This window comes from Bubalus bubalis, chromosome 1, assembly GCF_019923935.1.
Source record: "Bubalus bubalis isolate 160015118507 breed Murrah chromosome 1, NDDB_SH_1, whole genome shotgun sequence".
NCBI lineage: Eukaryota > Metazoa > Chordata > Mammalia > Artiodactyla > Bovidae > Bubalus > Bubalus bubalis.
The window spans coordinates 31809158-31826063 of NC_059157.1; the positions used below are offsets into that span (position 1 = coordinate 31809158).

Genomic DNA, 16906 nt, shown 5'->3' on the forward strand with positions numbered 1-16906 from the left:
GGACCACATTCTGTCAGACCTCTCCACCATGACCCGTCCATCTTGGCCCTACACGACATGGCTTAGTTTCATTGAGTTACAGAAGGCTGCGGATGGAGCCAAAGCAAAACCACCACCCAGCTGTAGATGTGACTGGTGATAGAAGAAAAGTCCGATGCTGTAAAGAGTAATATTGCATAGGAACCTGGAATGTTAGGTCCATGAATCAAAGCAAATTGGAAGTAGTCAAACAGGAGATGGCAAGAGTGAACATCAACATTCTAGGAATCAGTGAACTAAAATGGACTGGAATGGGTGAATTTAACTCAGATGACCATTATATCTACTACTGTGGGCAAGAATCCCTCAGAAGAAACGGAGTAGCCATCATGGTCAACAAAAGAGTCCGAAATGCAGTACTTGGATGCAATCTCAAAAATGACAGAATGATCTCTGTTCATTTCCAAGGCAAACCATTCAATATCACGGTAATCCAAGTCTATGCCCCAACCAGTAATGCTGAAGAAGCTGAAGTTGAAAGGTTCTATGAAGACCTGCAAGACCTTTTAGAACTAACACCCCCAAAAGATGTCTTTTTCATTATAGGGGACTGGAATGCAAAAGTAGGAAGTCAAGAAACACCTGGAGTAACAGGCAAATTTGGCCTTGGAGTACAAAATGAAGCAGGGCAAATGCTAATAGAGTTTTGCCAAGAAAATGCACTGGTCATAGCAAACACCCTCTTCCAACAACACAAGAAAAGACTCTACACATGGACATCACCAGATGGCCAACACTGAAATCATATTGATTATATTCTTTGCAGCCAAAGATGGAGAAGCTATATACAGTCAGCAAAAACAAGACCAGGAGCTGACTGTGGCTCAGATCATGAACTCCTTATTGCCAAATTCAGACTGAAATTGAAGAAAGTAGGGAAAACCACTAGACCATTCAGGTATGAGCTAAATCAAATCCCTTATGATTACACAGTGTAAGTGAGAAATAGATTTAAGGGACTAGATCTGACAGACAGAATGCCTGATGAACTATGGACAGAGGTTCGTGACATTGTACAGGAGACAGGGAGCAAGACCATCCCCAAGAAAAAGAAATGCAAAAGAGCAAAATGGCTGTCTGAGTAGGCCTTACAAATAGCTGTGAAAAGAAGAGGTTCCAAAGAATAGCAAGGGGAGATAAGAAAGCCTTCTTCAGTGATCAGTGCAAAGAAATAGAGGAAAACAACAGAATAGGAAAGACTAGAGATCTCTTCAAGAAAATCAGAGATACCAAGGGAACATTTCATGCAAAGATGGGCTCAATAAAGTATGGAAATGATGGTATGGGCCTAACAGAAGCAGAAGATATTAAGAAGAGGTGGCAAGAATACACAGAAGAACTGTACAAAAAAGATCTTCATGACCCAGATAATCACGATGGTGTGATCACTGACCTAGAGCCAGACATCCTGGAATGTGTAGTCAAGTGGGCCTTAGGAAGCATCACTACAAACAAAACTAGTGGAGGTGATGGAATTCCAGTTGAGCTATTTCAAATCCTGAAAGATGATGCTGTGAAAGTGCTGCACTCAATATACCAGCAAATTTGGAAAACTCAGCAGTGGCCCTGGGACTGGACAAGGTCAGTTTTCATTCCAATCCTAAAGAAAGGCAATGGCAAAGAATGCTCAAACTACCGCACAATTGCACTCATCTCACACACTAGCAAAATAATGCTCAAAATTCTCTAAGCCAGGCTTCAGCAATATGTCAACTGTGAATCTCCAGATGTTCAAACTGGTTTTAGAAAAGACAGAGGAACCAGAGATCAAATTGCCAACATCCGCTGGATCATGGAAAAAGCAAGAGAGTTCCAGAAAAACATCTATTTCTGCTTTATTGACTATGCCAAAGCCCTTTACTGTGTGGATCACAGTAAACTGTGGAAAATTCTGAAAGAGAGGGGAATACCAGACCACCGGACCTGCCTCTTGAGAAACCTATATGCAGGTCAGGAAGCAACAGTTAGAACTGGGCATGGAACAACAGACTGGTTCCAAATAGGAAAAGGAGTACGTCAAGGCTGTATACTGTCACCCTGCTTATTTAACTTATATGCAGTGTACATCATGAGAAATGCTGGGCTGGAAGAAGCACAAGCTGGAATCAAGATTGCCGGGAGAAATATCAATAACCTCAGATATGCAGATGACACCACCCTTACGGCAGAAAGTGAAGAGGAACTAAAAGAGCCTCTTGATGAAAGTGAAAGAGGAGAGTGAAAAAGTTGGCTTAAAGCTCAACATTCAGAAAACGAAGATCATGGCATCTGGTCCCATCACTTCCTGGCAAATAGACAGGAAATGGTGTAAACAGTGGCTGACTTTATATTTTTGGCCTCCAAAATCACTATAGATGGTGACCGCAGCCATGAAATTAAAAGATGCTTACTCCTTGGAAGGAAAGTTATGACCAACCTAGATAGCATATTGAAAAGCAGAGACATTACTTTGCCAAAAAAGGGCCATCTAGTCAAGGCTATGGTTTTTCCAGCGGTCATGTATGGATGTGAGAATGGGACTATGAAGAAAGCTGAGCACCGAAGAATTGATGCTTTTGAACTGTGGTGTTGGAGAAGACTCTTGAGAGTCTCTTGGACTGCAAGGAGGTCCAACTAGTTCATCCTAAAGAAGATTAGTCCTGGGTGTTCATTGGAAGGACTGATTTGAAGCTGAAACTCCAATACTTTGGCCACCTGATGCGATGAGTTGACTCATTTGAAAAGACCCTGATGCTGGGAAAGATTGGGGGTAGGAGGAGAAGGGGACGACAGAGGATGAGATGGTTGGATGGCATCACTGACTCAATGGACATGGGTTTGGGTGGACTCCAGTAGTTGGTGATGGTCAGGGAGGCCTGGTGTGCTGCGGTTCATGGGGTTGCAAAGAGTCGGACACAGCTGAGTAACTGAACTTGACTGACTGTAGCCCACCAGGCTCCGCTGTCCATGGGTTTTTCCAGGCAAGAATACTAGAGTGGGTTGCATTTCCTTCTCCAGGGGATCTTCCCAACCCAGGGATCGAACCTGGGTCTCTTGCATCCCTGCATTGGCAGGTGGGTTCTTTACCATCGCTCCATCTGGGAAGCCCTTATGTTGCTAAATAAACATTACATGTAGATATGAGGCTTCTCATCCTTATCTCTAGAGGTTTACATTTCCAGCTTCCCTTCCTTAAGTTCATCTTAGAAACAGCGCGGGGAGGGAGGGGGATGGCCACATGCTACTTCCGTGCCAGTGGTGTTTTAAACAGGGCCGTTGAAAGCTGTGCTTTCATGCTTACCTTGAACCATGGTGTAGAACGAGTCAATGGAGGACAGATTTGAAGTGATGCTGACATCTTCTTCTCGGCTGGACGACTCAATGTCCACTGTGATCGCCTTGTCCATGTCTCCATGAAGGTTGGTGACCACGCCGGTTGGAAATGTCACGTTGGTCAGACGCCCTTCGCTGTCATAGCTGAATGAGAGAGGAATGAACTGGGTGGTAAACAGGCAGCTGCAGATTCTTCCTACCTACACGAGAGTTGGCGGCGGTATTAGCCGCACGCGTTTGGAAGCATATTTGTCTTTGTGCAGGAGCTGTGCTGAGTGAGGACTTCAAACATGCTTTGAAGTCATCAGAAGCCTGTTTAACATAGAAAAGCCATGCCGGTGAGAGGCAGAGTAAACAGCTCTCCACCTCAGCGCATTTTTCTTTGAAGTGTGACCAAAATCCTCCTGCACATCTAATTTGCTGTTTCAAAGGGAACATGTTTGGTGATATTAAATTTCTTAGTATTCCTCCATATTTTCTACAAAGTAGATTGAATTCGCTGTTATATCTTGTTTGAAGGTTTTACTAACTTACGCCCTCTATGGCAGTGCAATATGAAAAAATTATATCTATAACTTTGTAAAGCAGTATATATACATTCATGTTATATATTTGCATATGTAAAGATAGCCCTTCAGTATCTTGAGACATCTTCAACAAATTAGTATAATAAAGACTTTTAAAAAGACTTTATTTCTCAGTGATTGACATACTTCATAATGGTACACTGGGACTTAAATGTTGGCGGGGGTGGTGATAATGTAGTCTAGACTGACATTACAGGAATGGTGGTGTTTTGGATGATGATTTATTATGTTTACTGAAATGAGATGTAATACTTCCTGACATTTAATGACTATTTATTATACACGAACTCTGTCTTAGCATATATATAAGGAGGAACTTATAATTTAAATGTTAGGATGTACCTTAAAAAGCTATCCTTTAATCATAACTATGCATTAGAGATATAACATTTTACTAACATATTGGTTTTGGGAGGTGACTTTTGCACTGGTGGCAGCACCAGAGAAAATTTTAAAAATGACAAAATGTGCTTTAAAGAAGCGGGGGGCGGGGGAGGGGGGGAGTAGCGGAATTGAATGAGAAATCGGGGACTTCCCTGGGACAAAAATGCACTTAAGATAGGATTTCATATTTACACTAAAGTTGCTTCATTGACAAAAGATCTAAGAAATGGAGTGCTGAACCATGTCCTACTGAAAATAAGTCTGGATGCAGAAGTAGGAGATGAAAGAATCTTAATAGGGAAAGACAGAAGTCACCAGGAAAGGGGAAAAGTGAAGGTATAAGAGTAAAAGGTGAAAACACGGGGCAACAAAGAGATGGGGGTAGAATAAAAAGTACTAGATGTTATTTTGGAATAAAAGGATAGTGGGCTTTGATAGTATCACTTAGAGAAATGTACTTGGGAATTAGGAGCAGCATCTAGGCATTTGAGGGAGAGAATTCCGCAAGGACAATGTCACGGTGGAGACAGGAAGGTGGAAAGTTGGGAGGAGAGAGAGGGATGTCCGTTCAGGCCCCATTAATTCAGTGGGGACAGTATCAGTTAGATCAGGGGTCTGACTGACTTGATCTGACAATCTGCCTTGCTGCTTCGCCAGCGGCAGGAACGGGCACTCAGGAGAGGAGGCGGGCCATGGAGAGACAGAAAGAAAATGCACCATTAAGTGTAATCATTGTTTGGACCCACAAAAGGCAGAGCTGAAATAAAAAAGGAGAGTCCTTCTCTTCCCCAGCAACCCAAATGCCCCTGGCAGATTAAGGCATCAGTGAAAGAAACTCAACAGGCCTTATTGCTGTCGTCACTTATTTTTTTGAAGACATTATTACTTTTGAAGAAACAAACAAGCCTAGGTTTATAGAATTACTGACCATACCAGCCTAAAGTGCAGTGTTAACCAGGACATAATTCTTGCATTGCTTTATATTTCTCACAGGATAAGAGAGAGAAAAAGTTACTGTGTTTTTACAGAAATTAACACCCTAAGGTAAATAAGTACCAGGGATGCAACGTACAACCAGATAAATACAATTAACACTGTTGTTTAGTTGCTAAGTCACATCTGACTCTTTCGTGACACCATGGACTGTAGCCTTCCAGGCTCCTCTGTCCATGCGATTTCCTAAGCAAGAATACTGGAGTGGGTTGTCATTTCCTTCTCCAATAATTAAACTGCTGTATGTTATATATATATATATATATAAAAGTTATTAAGAGAGTACATCCCAAGAGTTATCATAAGCAAAAATTTTCTATTTCTTTACTGTTTTATCTATAAGAGATACTGCTGTTGCTGCTAAGTCGCTTCAGTCGTGTCCGACTCTGTGCGACCCCATAGGGAGCCTACCAGGCTCCCCCATCCCTGGGATTCCCCAAGCAAGAACACTGGAGTGGGTTGCCATTTCCTTCTCCAATGCATGAAAGGGAAAAGTGAAAGTGAAAGTCGCTCAGTCGTGTCCGACTCTTAGCGACCCCATGGACTGCAGCCAACCAGGCTCCTCCGTCCATGGGATTTTCCAGGCAAGAGTACTGGAGTGGGGTGCCATTGCCTTCTTCAAGAGATGATGAATGTTCACCAAACTGTGATACTCATTTCATGACTTACCTAAGTCAAATCACTGTGCTGTACACCTTAAACAGTGCTGTCTGTTCATTATGTGTCAATAAAATGGGAAGAAAAAAGCCACAGAAAAATTTTAAAGAGAAACTGACATCCTTTTGCATCCTCCTATATAACAGGCAATTCAGTACTTCATCAACCCTTGCCTCCCTTCCCATTTTATAGATGGACAAATGAAAATCTGATGTGGTTAGGTGATTTGATCAGGCTCTCTCCCTGCATCTCACGATGGGCCCATGCCTGGAGATTCCAAGCACTGGACCCAGGTCCCCGAGCCCGTCTGTAAATCAAAGCGCTTGACTTAGAGTGGAGAACGATAGCTTCATATAGATGATGCCACTTGCCAGCGCTCCACTGATGCATTCCCGCGGCTGTCACTCACCTGCCCTTTTCTGTCCCCTTTGCTGGTTTATGTTTTCTAGCTCCATTCAGTCTACAGCAGGCCCATCACCTTTCTCCCATGGAACGCATTTCTTCCATCCTTGCCACTGCTCTTTCACTGGCCAACCCCGCGGTTCCCGTCCTGCTGGGCAGGCATTTCCTATCACAGGATGCCGAGTGTGCCGCCTTCGAGCACGGGGCACTGAGTATTCAGACACTCACCTGTTTGCTTCCGGTTCTTTGGGAAATACAGCCACAAGTAGCTTTTGTAGGCAGTGCAGTTAGTATGACAGAGGCTTAAGCTGGCATCTTAGTGGCCCAGCTCCACAGTGTAGCCCCGGAAGTCCTGAGTTTGTGCTTTCAGACGAGGGGCTGCACGTAAAAAGTAAGGCACTCAGAGGGCTGAAGTGCTCACACAGGGCTGGCCAGGAAAGCTGCTATTTTCCAAAGGACCCTTAGGGCATCTACCCCGCTGGTCACCTACCAGTTTCTGAATAAGCTTGTAGGCAAGTTACAGCACGAGGGAACTGTAGGTACGAAGAGCATCGGAAGCCCGGTGGTCAAGAGCCCGCCGAGTGCAGGTGATGGTGTGAGGTCCTGCTGGGGTGGCAGGCAAGCGCCATGTCAAGGTGAGGACCTATGCTGGGCCTTGAAATAGATGCATATTTAGATGGGAAGATAAGGAAGGCACGGGACACAGACCAGTCAAGAAAACAGGCAGGGAGAGGGTGTGGAGGCATGAGGAAAGACAGGCTCTTAAGTCAAGGCGTAGAAGAGCCTGCTGAAGCAGAGGGTCCAGGTAGGGGCCGCTAGATGATGGAGGGAGGCCCTGGACAGGGGTCACCACTGGGGACTGTGATAGTTTTTAGGAGAAGCAAGGCTTTAATCAAGCTTAAAGGAGCCCAGGGGTGGGGTGACAGGTCATGCAGGGACTCCTTCCCAGACTCGCCGATTTCACAAACCAAGACAAAAAATAAGATTGGGAACCAACAGAGAGTTTTGAAAATTCTTCACCTGTTACCAGCATCCTTTCATAAAAAGAGGCCATTTAGCCATGCTGCAGGCAAAAAAGGACCTAACTTCAGGGGGCAGACCATTCTTGACAAGGAAAAAGTAAAGCTTTATGAACACATTCTCTCCATCATTATATATTTTTATTTTTTCCATTTCACTGTGGATCCATGAGAACTTTTGCACAGATTCACAGCTAGGACAACAGAAGTGAAACAAGATGGATGGCAGACATTAGAATTACCAGGGGACCCTGGATGAGGGAGGGAGGGAGAATGAGATGCCTGTCAGACAGGGCAGGTGATCCCATCTTTAGCAAAAGCAGAAAACCAATGCAACAGCCGATGTCCGGCCGTCCTCCGAAAAGCTTTGATCCCGGGTTCTAACGGGGCCTTCTCATCAAATACACACCTCTGGACACAGTCTCTGCCCCTGTGCAGCCTTGTGGCGCTCCGGAACGCTGCCTGGCCCTGCTTGTGAGAGCTAGCCTACCTAGCTTGTAGATTTGAGACATGGTTTTCTTTTATGAGCTTTTGAATTCACAATGCTACAGGCTCCAGGGAATCTGACTGGAACATCACTTTCATGCCCCGCACCCCTTCCACTCATTTGGCCTCAACCTCGTAGCTTCAGATTCATCACACAGCACATTCCTTTTTGCTCCTGGTTGACCCCTCTTGACAACAGCCCCTCGCTGGAAAAGACAAACTCCCTCAGGCTCTCCATGACCTTCTGCTCCTTCACTGATGGGCTGCCCCGTGTTGAGGTTTCTCTATTTGTTCATCTTTAATTTTGATTGCGTTTTTGCCTAGACTTGCTGTTTTAGCCTTTGTGGTATATTTTAAAATCTCCTTTTAAGTTTCCTTAACAGCAGGATTCTCAACAAATGCCCCGGAAAGCCAGAGGCTCAGACCATCTCAGTTGAAAATGCTGATTTCCATCCTGATGTGAAATCCTCTCTCTCATACCCCCTTATAGACAAGAAGTTCCCGACACTCTCCTTTGCCTTCATAATGTCTCACATGTATCTTTCCACTCCCACAGCCGCCCTAGATTGCAAAGTTGATTTGGCTGCCTCGCCCCACATCCACGGCTACCAAATCAATCTTCTAAGCCACGCCATGCCCCTACTCCCGAGGGTAACACTTCTCTGCTCAAACATCCCTAGCAGTTCCTCAGCTGAGACAGACATTGACTAAGACTGTCACCAACTAAGACCCATAGACTGTTAACACTGCATATACATTCAGGTGGAAACAAAGTTCTCAAAAACTTAAAAAAAAAAAAAAAATTCAACAGCAAAAAAAACACACAAAGAGGTGTGTGCGTGTGGAGGGGGAGGCAACTTCCTGGGTAATCCAGCTGTTAAGACTCTGTGCTTTGAATGCAAGGGTCAAGGGTTCAATCCCTGGTCAGGGAACTAAAATCTTGCATGCCCATGGCATGAAGCCCCATGCGAGCATGCTAGGTCGCCTCAGTCGTGTCCAACTGTTTGCAACCCTGTGGACTGTAGCCTGTCAGGCTCTTCTGTCCATGGGATTCTCCAGACAAGAATACTGCAGTGGGTAGCCATGCCCTCCTCCAGGGGATCTTCCTGACCCAGGGATCAAACCTGCATCTCCTGCATTGCAGGCGGATTCTTTGCCACTTGCTCAAAATTCTGAGCCACCAGTCACAGTAAGTACTCCCAAGAAAGATTTAATCAACCTGTCTTTTCCACTGTCCCCATGACACAGAGGGAGAATTTTTTCCCCCCATCTATCAGAGTTCCTTTGGTTTCAATTTCCTTTCATCATTTAAGAGCCAGTAAAACAAAACAAAAAATCCCCCCAGTCTTGCCATCTGTATGGCAATTCTTTTCTCACAATGCTAATCTGTAATAACTTCTCTGTCACTGCAGTAAAGGAGAACACAATTACCAACCGTATCATAACAAAAGCATATATACAAATCATTCCTGGATCTGCATTTCTGATGAAGGACATGGGCAAACAGCAAAACCAGAACCTGATTTAAACTGCTCACGGTGGACTGAATCCTAACAGCCATCGTGCGATTTATAACTCGCACATCCTGAAGAATTCATATTTCAGTATTCTGGGAATGAACCTGAGGTTTATATATCTTACCAATGATCTCACAGGCAAATGATAATTTCTTTGAATTCAAGACCAAATGTTGTCGGTGAGCAATCCTCAAAAAATCAGATTTTGAAGAGAAGATGCAAAACGCTTCCATCATCACAGGAAGCAGAACAACCAACTAGTTTCTAAATCATGTGTTCGTCTGGTACTCAGTTGTCTACCTACCTATACGCATATTGCCAGAAATTATAGGGAAGATGCAAGATAAGAAAAAACACCAAAAGATATTCTTTCACATGAATTTTGTCTCAAGTGCTAACAGGATCATGTCTATAAATTCATATATATTCACACTTTTTCCTCCCTAACCAGATCTTCCCAGTGGGATTTCATTCACACTCGTGGCTCCATTTTTCCCACAGCTCCCATGCCCACATCTCTAGAACTGACTCACCCGGAGTTCCTTTTCTTTCTTTTTTATTTAGTTGGCTGCACTGGGTCTCAATTGGAGCATGCAGGATCTAATTCCCTGCCCTGGGATCAAACCTGGGCCCCCTGTGTTGGGAGCGCAGGGTCCCAAGCCACTGGACCACCAGGGAAGTCCCTCACCCTGAGTTCTCACTAGCCATTTTTGACCACATGCAGGGTTGGACTATGGTCCCTCAAATCATAATGTCCAAATCAGAGCTCATCTTTCTCTACCATCCTGCATCTTCCCTGTGTTTCCTACCCACTTGGTCACTAGGTTAGTGGATTCTCTTTTCCCTCCCCTCGTGCATTAAGTCCTCAAGCTGTATTTCATTTCCTGATGACTAGCCTACCTCTTTCTCTGAAATTTCCATGCCCAACTGTGGGTCAGACCTTCACTACTCAACTAGATTTACGGTCTCCTAACTCCCCTCTCCCCCTTTTCTCAGCCTCCTACTTTTCTACATTCAGTCCATCCTTATGTTGTTGCCAGAAGGAACACTGTGCTTCCCTGGGGAAAACTCCGTTATGGGAGCCCTGTCTAATTGCTATCGGCAGGTGGTTAGTATAAGCCCCGCCGCATCAGAACTATGATCTCCCTCTACTCATCTTCCTGCTTCCACACATACTCTATGCTCCTGTTATTCTGAGCTGCATGTTCTTTCTAAAGCCTGCCATGCTTTGCCTCCCGAGTAAATGTTTGACTCTGGCCTGGAACACCCCACCTTGGCTTGCTCACCTTGCTTCGTACCTCTGAAGGTCTCACTTTAAGTCGATGCCATGATCGGCTCCATGGACATGAGTTTGAGCAAACTCTGGGAGAGAGTGAAGGACAGGGAAGCCTGGCGAGCTATAGTCCACGGGGTTGCAAAGAGTCAGACACAACTGAGCGACTGAACAACAACAAACAACAACTTTAAGAACCACTAGACTGGCTGAATTTTGGGATGAACTGAGGTCTAGGAAATCTGTTTGGAAGTATGTGTGTTTTTAAGAGAGGGGTGCCAAGAGGAGTCAGAGATGATGAAATCCCCAGTCATCTTATCTCCTTCCTAGGTCTCCCCCAACCCTGGGGCAGAGGACAGAAGAGAACAGTGACCATATTAGCTTGCTTTGAGGCCTCAAGACATTCTGAAACCAGGATCCTGGAACCCAGGCAAGGGGCCTCCTCTGGGAGGCTGAGAAGTGAGGGTAGCCGGGAGGGAGGGAGGCTGAACTTGCTTTTATTTTGATATCCTCTGGATGAGTCAGAGACGAGATGCCAGACAGTCTCTGGAAAACACCAACTGTCCATCTTCAGTTCTGGGATTATAAAATAATAAACTTTCCTTTCACTGGTTGTCACTGTGTAGATTTCTTGCCCTGTTATCAAACAACCCTTTAAAATGGCTGGAGTATGTAACTTGGTCTCAGAGTAAATCACCTGAAGATCACCCTATAAGGGAAGTTGCTGACACACCCAGATAGGATGCTCTCGGATCATCCGGTTTAGACAGCTATGTAATTAGTTTAAGGAAGGAATTCGACACTTGGAGAAGCTGCATTTACCTAAACCATTATGGAGCAACTGAACATTAATTGCCTAGATAAAACACACCAAAAGAGTTAATGTAGGCTTGCCACTATTGACACACTGCAAATTATAGTGAGAAAATATGCAACATTTTCTATTATTATATATATTGTGAGATAGGCTGAAAATAATCTGACAGATTAATCTGTTTTTTAATTTTTCTGGGATTTTCTAAACCTGAATAACACACAATTTCTCCATTTCCCTTTCTGCTTTGAAACCTGGACAGAATGCATGATTTCTTAAAACTAGACTGCAGAAGACTAATACTAAATCAAGTATTAGTAAAAAGTACTGCCTTAGCAATAGTAGCATTTGGGTTAATGTTTGAAATGTACAAAGATTTAAAGGGTTAATGTTTGAAATGTACAAAAATGTACAAGTATTCAATTGTCTACACATTTTCTTTTTCTTTTTTTTTACTGATGTCCCTGGGACTAACCATACTGGTTAAAAATTTAATGTAAAATTATTAAACAATTAAAATAGCAAAAAAATGGAAATCAACCATAACATTTCCCCATGAATTTAAGTAATCTGCTGATTAAATCTCTTAAAATCACACTTAATGCAGTAAATGCTTTTTTCCATGAGGAAAGTAAGAAAAAGGAAAATAAAGAAAAGGAATTGGGTAACATTTTTAGAGATGTGTTTGTAAAGTGGGCAGCTTGGTTGTTAATGCAGTTTTGGGCAGAAAGAGCAATGAAATGTGGTTTCAGTGTTTGAGTTTTCAGGGCTGGATGTCAGATGCCTACCAAGGGAAAGGTTATTCTCTCCATTTGTACAGACTGACACAGATGTCTGGCTATTTAGATGTGATTCACAGTCAATACTGGAGAAATATCAATAACCTCAGATACGCAGAGGACACCTCCCTTACGGCAGAAAGCAAAGGACTAAAGAGCCTCTCGATGAAAGTGAAAGAGGAGAGTCAAAGAACTGGCTTAAAACTCAACATTCAAAAATCCAGATCATGGCATCTGGTCCCATTGCTTCATGGCAAATAGATGGGGAAACAATGGAAACAGTTTACAGACTTTATTTTCTTGGGCTCCAAAATCCCTGTGGACAGTGACTGCAGCCATGAAATTAAGACGCTTGCTCCTTGGAAGAAAAGCTATGACCAACCTAGACAGCCTATTTAAAAGCAGAGACATTACTCTGCTGACAAAGGTTTGTCTAGTCAAAGCTGTAGTTTTTCCCATAGTTATGTATGGAGGCGAGAGTTGGACCATAAAGAAGGCTGAGCATCAAAGAATTGATGCTTTTGAATTATGGTGTTGGAGAAGACTCTTGAGAATCCCTTGGACTTCAAGGAGATCAAACCAGTCAATCCTAAAGGAAATCAGTCCTGAATATTCACTGGAAGGACTGATGCTGAAGCTGAAGCTCCAATACTTTGGCCACCTGATGTGAAGAGCCGACTCACTGGAAGAGACCCTGATGCTGGGAAAGACTGAAGGCAGGAGGAGAAGGGGACAAAAGAGGATGAGATGGTTGGATGGCATCACTGACTCAATGGAGATGAGTTTGAGCAAGCTCTGGGAGATGCTGCAGTCCATGGGGTCGCAAAGAGTCATACACAACTGAGTGACTGAACAACAACACTGTCAATGAGACTGGATTCATCTTTTCTGATCTGGAATAATCACCAGCAAGTTTTCCTAGGTTATCTGTGCTGTCTGCACACTATTTTGAACATGAAGTCCAGGTATTATTTACACTGCCCCTCTCTCCTCTGAGATTCCCTTTTCCATCTTCTCTGGGATGATCAGAACTGATGTCAGTGGCAGCTGTGGGTCTGCACGGGCACAGAGTTACGTTCATTATAAAGAAATGAACTGAGAAGCTCATTCTGAAATTGCTAAGCTTGAAAGGAGAACAATAAAGCAGAGACCCATATATACCTACATAAACGTGTAAGAATGGAAACTCATTTATTTGCTCCTTGAATCTGAATAGAACTCATGACAGACCACAGAGTCAACCCCTCATATATAAAGCTCCAAATATTCAAAGTCCCAAGACAGAAAACTGCCACCAACTTGGCAGTGTGCATGTACATATCAGCCAGAACTCAAGAGTTTTTTTCCCCACATTGTCTTCTCTAACCTGACAGAGTGCCTCCAGATACACCCACCCGCTTTGTATTTTATGGGGTAAGCAAGCAGAGAGCTGTGAAATGCCATTAGCTATTAAATAATTTATTCTATTGCCCAACTCAATACACTGGGTCTGTTTTTGTGTGCATTCGAGTGTAAGAAGTGAGGTCTAGCTCTGGCTATGAACTTTTTAAATAATACATTTCCAGTAGGTAAGATCTTTTGGGTCTCCCTGGAATTACTCCAGCTAAGGAAATATAACATGGGATAATTGTTTTAAAATCATATGAAGAACAGCATAGAAGAATCCCGATTACTAAGTGAAGGGGGTAACCAGGCTTATCACAGGGTCATCAGACAAGGGGACCCCAAAGCTAGATGGACAGCAAGTCAACAGAAGAGGTGGTCTGAGGAAAGAGGGTTTATTCATCAGCAATGAAGAAGTCTTCTGTTCATGACATGTATTAGTCTAATTCAGGGATCTCAGAGCTGGATTATCAACGACCTGACACCTGCTGTTGTCTTCCTACCAGACCATCTGCGGTGTGTCTAAGAATGCTGGCCACTTCTTAAGGAATCACGGGAGGGATACAAAAAGAACAAATAACATGGAGAGAAACTGCTGCCCAGAAGAAGGTGGTGCCTCCAGTTTCTGAAATGAAAGTTCTTTTGCTTTGGAAATTCCCTGTGAACCCTAAAAAGTCACTCTGTTATACTGGTGAAGAATTTCAAGTTTAGAATTGGATTTTGTTTTCCTGGAGCCATTCTTCCTGCTATCAGGGGCAGCAATATACTTTAACAGTATTTGGATGGGAAACGTTTTCTGTTTTCAACTCTTCACCCCCAACATTTCAGAAGAAAGTGCTATCAATATGGAGTCTTAATTTTTTGTTAATTATTTAATAACGAGGTCAACTGAGGAAGTCCTTATTTTATAAAACAAAAGACAGTAAACATGTAATAATAGGTAAGTACATTCTTAAAAAATTAACAACAAAAGCGAGAAGTGTTAATATTTTCAGCATTAACTATTGGTATGGAAAGGTCTGAACTGTTTCAGAAAGCAAATATTTACACGATAGTCTTCCAATGGGGGGCTTCCCAGTAGCATTAGTGGTAAAGAACCTGCCGCCAATGCGGGCGACTTAAGATGCAGGTTCCATCCCTGGGTCAGTAAGATTCCCTGGAAGAGGGCAGAGCAAACTACTCCAGTACTTTTGCCTGGAAAATCCCATGGACAGAGGAGTCCATGGGGTTGCAAAGAGTTGGACACCACTGAAGCAACTTAGCACGCATGCATGCACTTCCAATGGAGCCAGCTATAGGTTTTACCAGACTCTTCTCTATAAATAAGTGTTCACCAACCACATCTTTAACCACAGTTAGAACTGGACATGGAACAATGAACTATTTCCAAATTGGGAAAGGAGTACGTCAAGGTTGTATATTGTCACCCTGCTTATTTAAATTCTATGCAGAGTGCACCACATGAAATGCCGGGCTGGATGAAGCTCAAGCTGGAATCAAGGCTGCCGGGAGAAATATCAATAACCTCAGATATGGAGATGATACCACCCTTGTGGCAGAAAGTGAAGAGGAACTAAAGAGCCTCTTGATGAAGGTGAAAGATGAGAGTGGAAAAACTGGCTTAAAACTCAACATTCAAAAACCAAGATCATGCCATCTGGTCCCATCACTTCATGGTAAATAGATGGAGAAAAAATGGAAACAATGACATTTGTTTTTTTTATTTTCTTGGACTCCAAAATCACTGTGGACAGTGACTGCAGCCATGAAATTAAAAGACGCTTGCTCCTTGGAAGAAAAACTATGACAAACCAAGTGTATTAAAAAGCACAGACATCACTTTGCTGACAAAAGTCTATATAGTCAAAGCCATGTTTTTTCCAGTAGTCATATATGGATGTGAGGGTTGGACCATAATGAAGGCTGAGAACCAAAGAACAGATGCTCTTGAACTGTGGTGCTGAAGAAGATTCTTGAGAGTCCCTTCGACTGCAAGGAGATAAAACCAGTCAGTCCTAAAGGAAATCAACCCTGAATACTGATTGGGAGGACTGATGCTGAAGCTGAAGCTCCAAGATTTTAGCCATCTGATGTGAAGAGCTGACTCACTGGAAAAGACCCTGATGCTGGGCAAGACTGGGGGAAGGAGAAGAAGAGGGCAACAGAGGATGAAATGGTTGGATGGCATCACTGACCCAATGGACAGGAATTTAAGCAAGCTCCGGGAGATGGTGAAGGACAGAAAAGCCTGGTGTGTGCATGGGGTTGTAAAGAGTCAGACATGACTTAGCTACTGGACAACCACAACCCTTATAAGGTCTAAATTAGACTTGCGGTACTATCAGAATACGAGGGGAAGTATTACAGACATGAACTAGGATTCTGGGATCTGCCAGCTCGCTATAATGACAAATACCAAGGAATCCTCCAAAATATTGGAGAAATGTGTTTTACAGTTTCTCTTACAGTTACACTTCAAAGGGTGGGCCCTTCCTCATTCACAGCTAAATTATAAGAGTATATCATTATGCTATGATTATATTATTATAATTATATATATTATAAGAAAAAGTCCTTTGTCATTCTGATATAATGGTTCTGAATTATTTAGGTTAAGTGCTCTGTTTTTTCTCCTGTCTTGTATGGTAATCCACTGTTTCGCAGAGTGCATAAATATTTCTTGAAAATGTTTTAATCATGTCTTTGCTGTAAACATCTAGAGGAAAATTAATAGAAACACTGCTTTTGATTTATTTTTTGGGATGCTGGTTTCCTGACCGGTGATCGAACCTACACACCCCCTACATTGGAAGTCTGAAGTCTGAACCACCGGACTTCCAAGGAAGTCCCTCCACATCTGTTTATCCTATCCCACATCAGCTCCACAAATGGAGTATACCCATTTCTCATCCTAGGTCATTAGTGAGCCCGTACATGTGTTGCAGAAGTTCAATCAGTAGTAACCCAGGTGATGAACTTCTGTGCATTGTCAATTCCCAGGAACAAATAAGAACACATTCAAAAATGGCCCACAGAGCAGAGGTTGAGCCTTAGACTGTACTAAAAACTTATTTCTCTATTTTCCCCCTGCTTTTAACTAAACCGAAACCCTACCAATGCCACCATCATTTCCTGAAGATCTTATCATCAGAGCAGCTCTCCCGCCCAGTCTCATCAGATGGGGGCACTTTTACTGTACTTGTCTGTCGTCTCTTTGGCAATACAGCCTGCTATCACTTTGAAAACAGTGCAAAGGAAGTG

General features: G+C 43.2%; 1 protein-coding gene across 9 annotated transcripts in view; it reads right to left on the reverse strand.

Moving 5' to 3' along the window:
* The window catches only part of TENM3 (teneurin transmembrane protein 3), a 1064917-nt gene that overhangs the window by 25240 nt on the left and 1022771 nt on the right, over nt 1–16906 (reverse strand). For all 9 annotated transcript variants that reach the window (XM_044938509.2, XM_044938511.2, XM_044938515.2 and 6 more), the window contains one exon: nt 3320–3495. In XM_044938509.2, coding sequence (XP_044794444.1) covers nt 3320–3495 — 176 coding nt within the window. The remainder of the gene's footprint in view (nt 1–3319; nt 3496–16906) is intronic.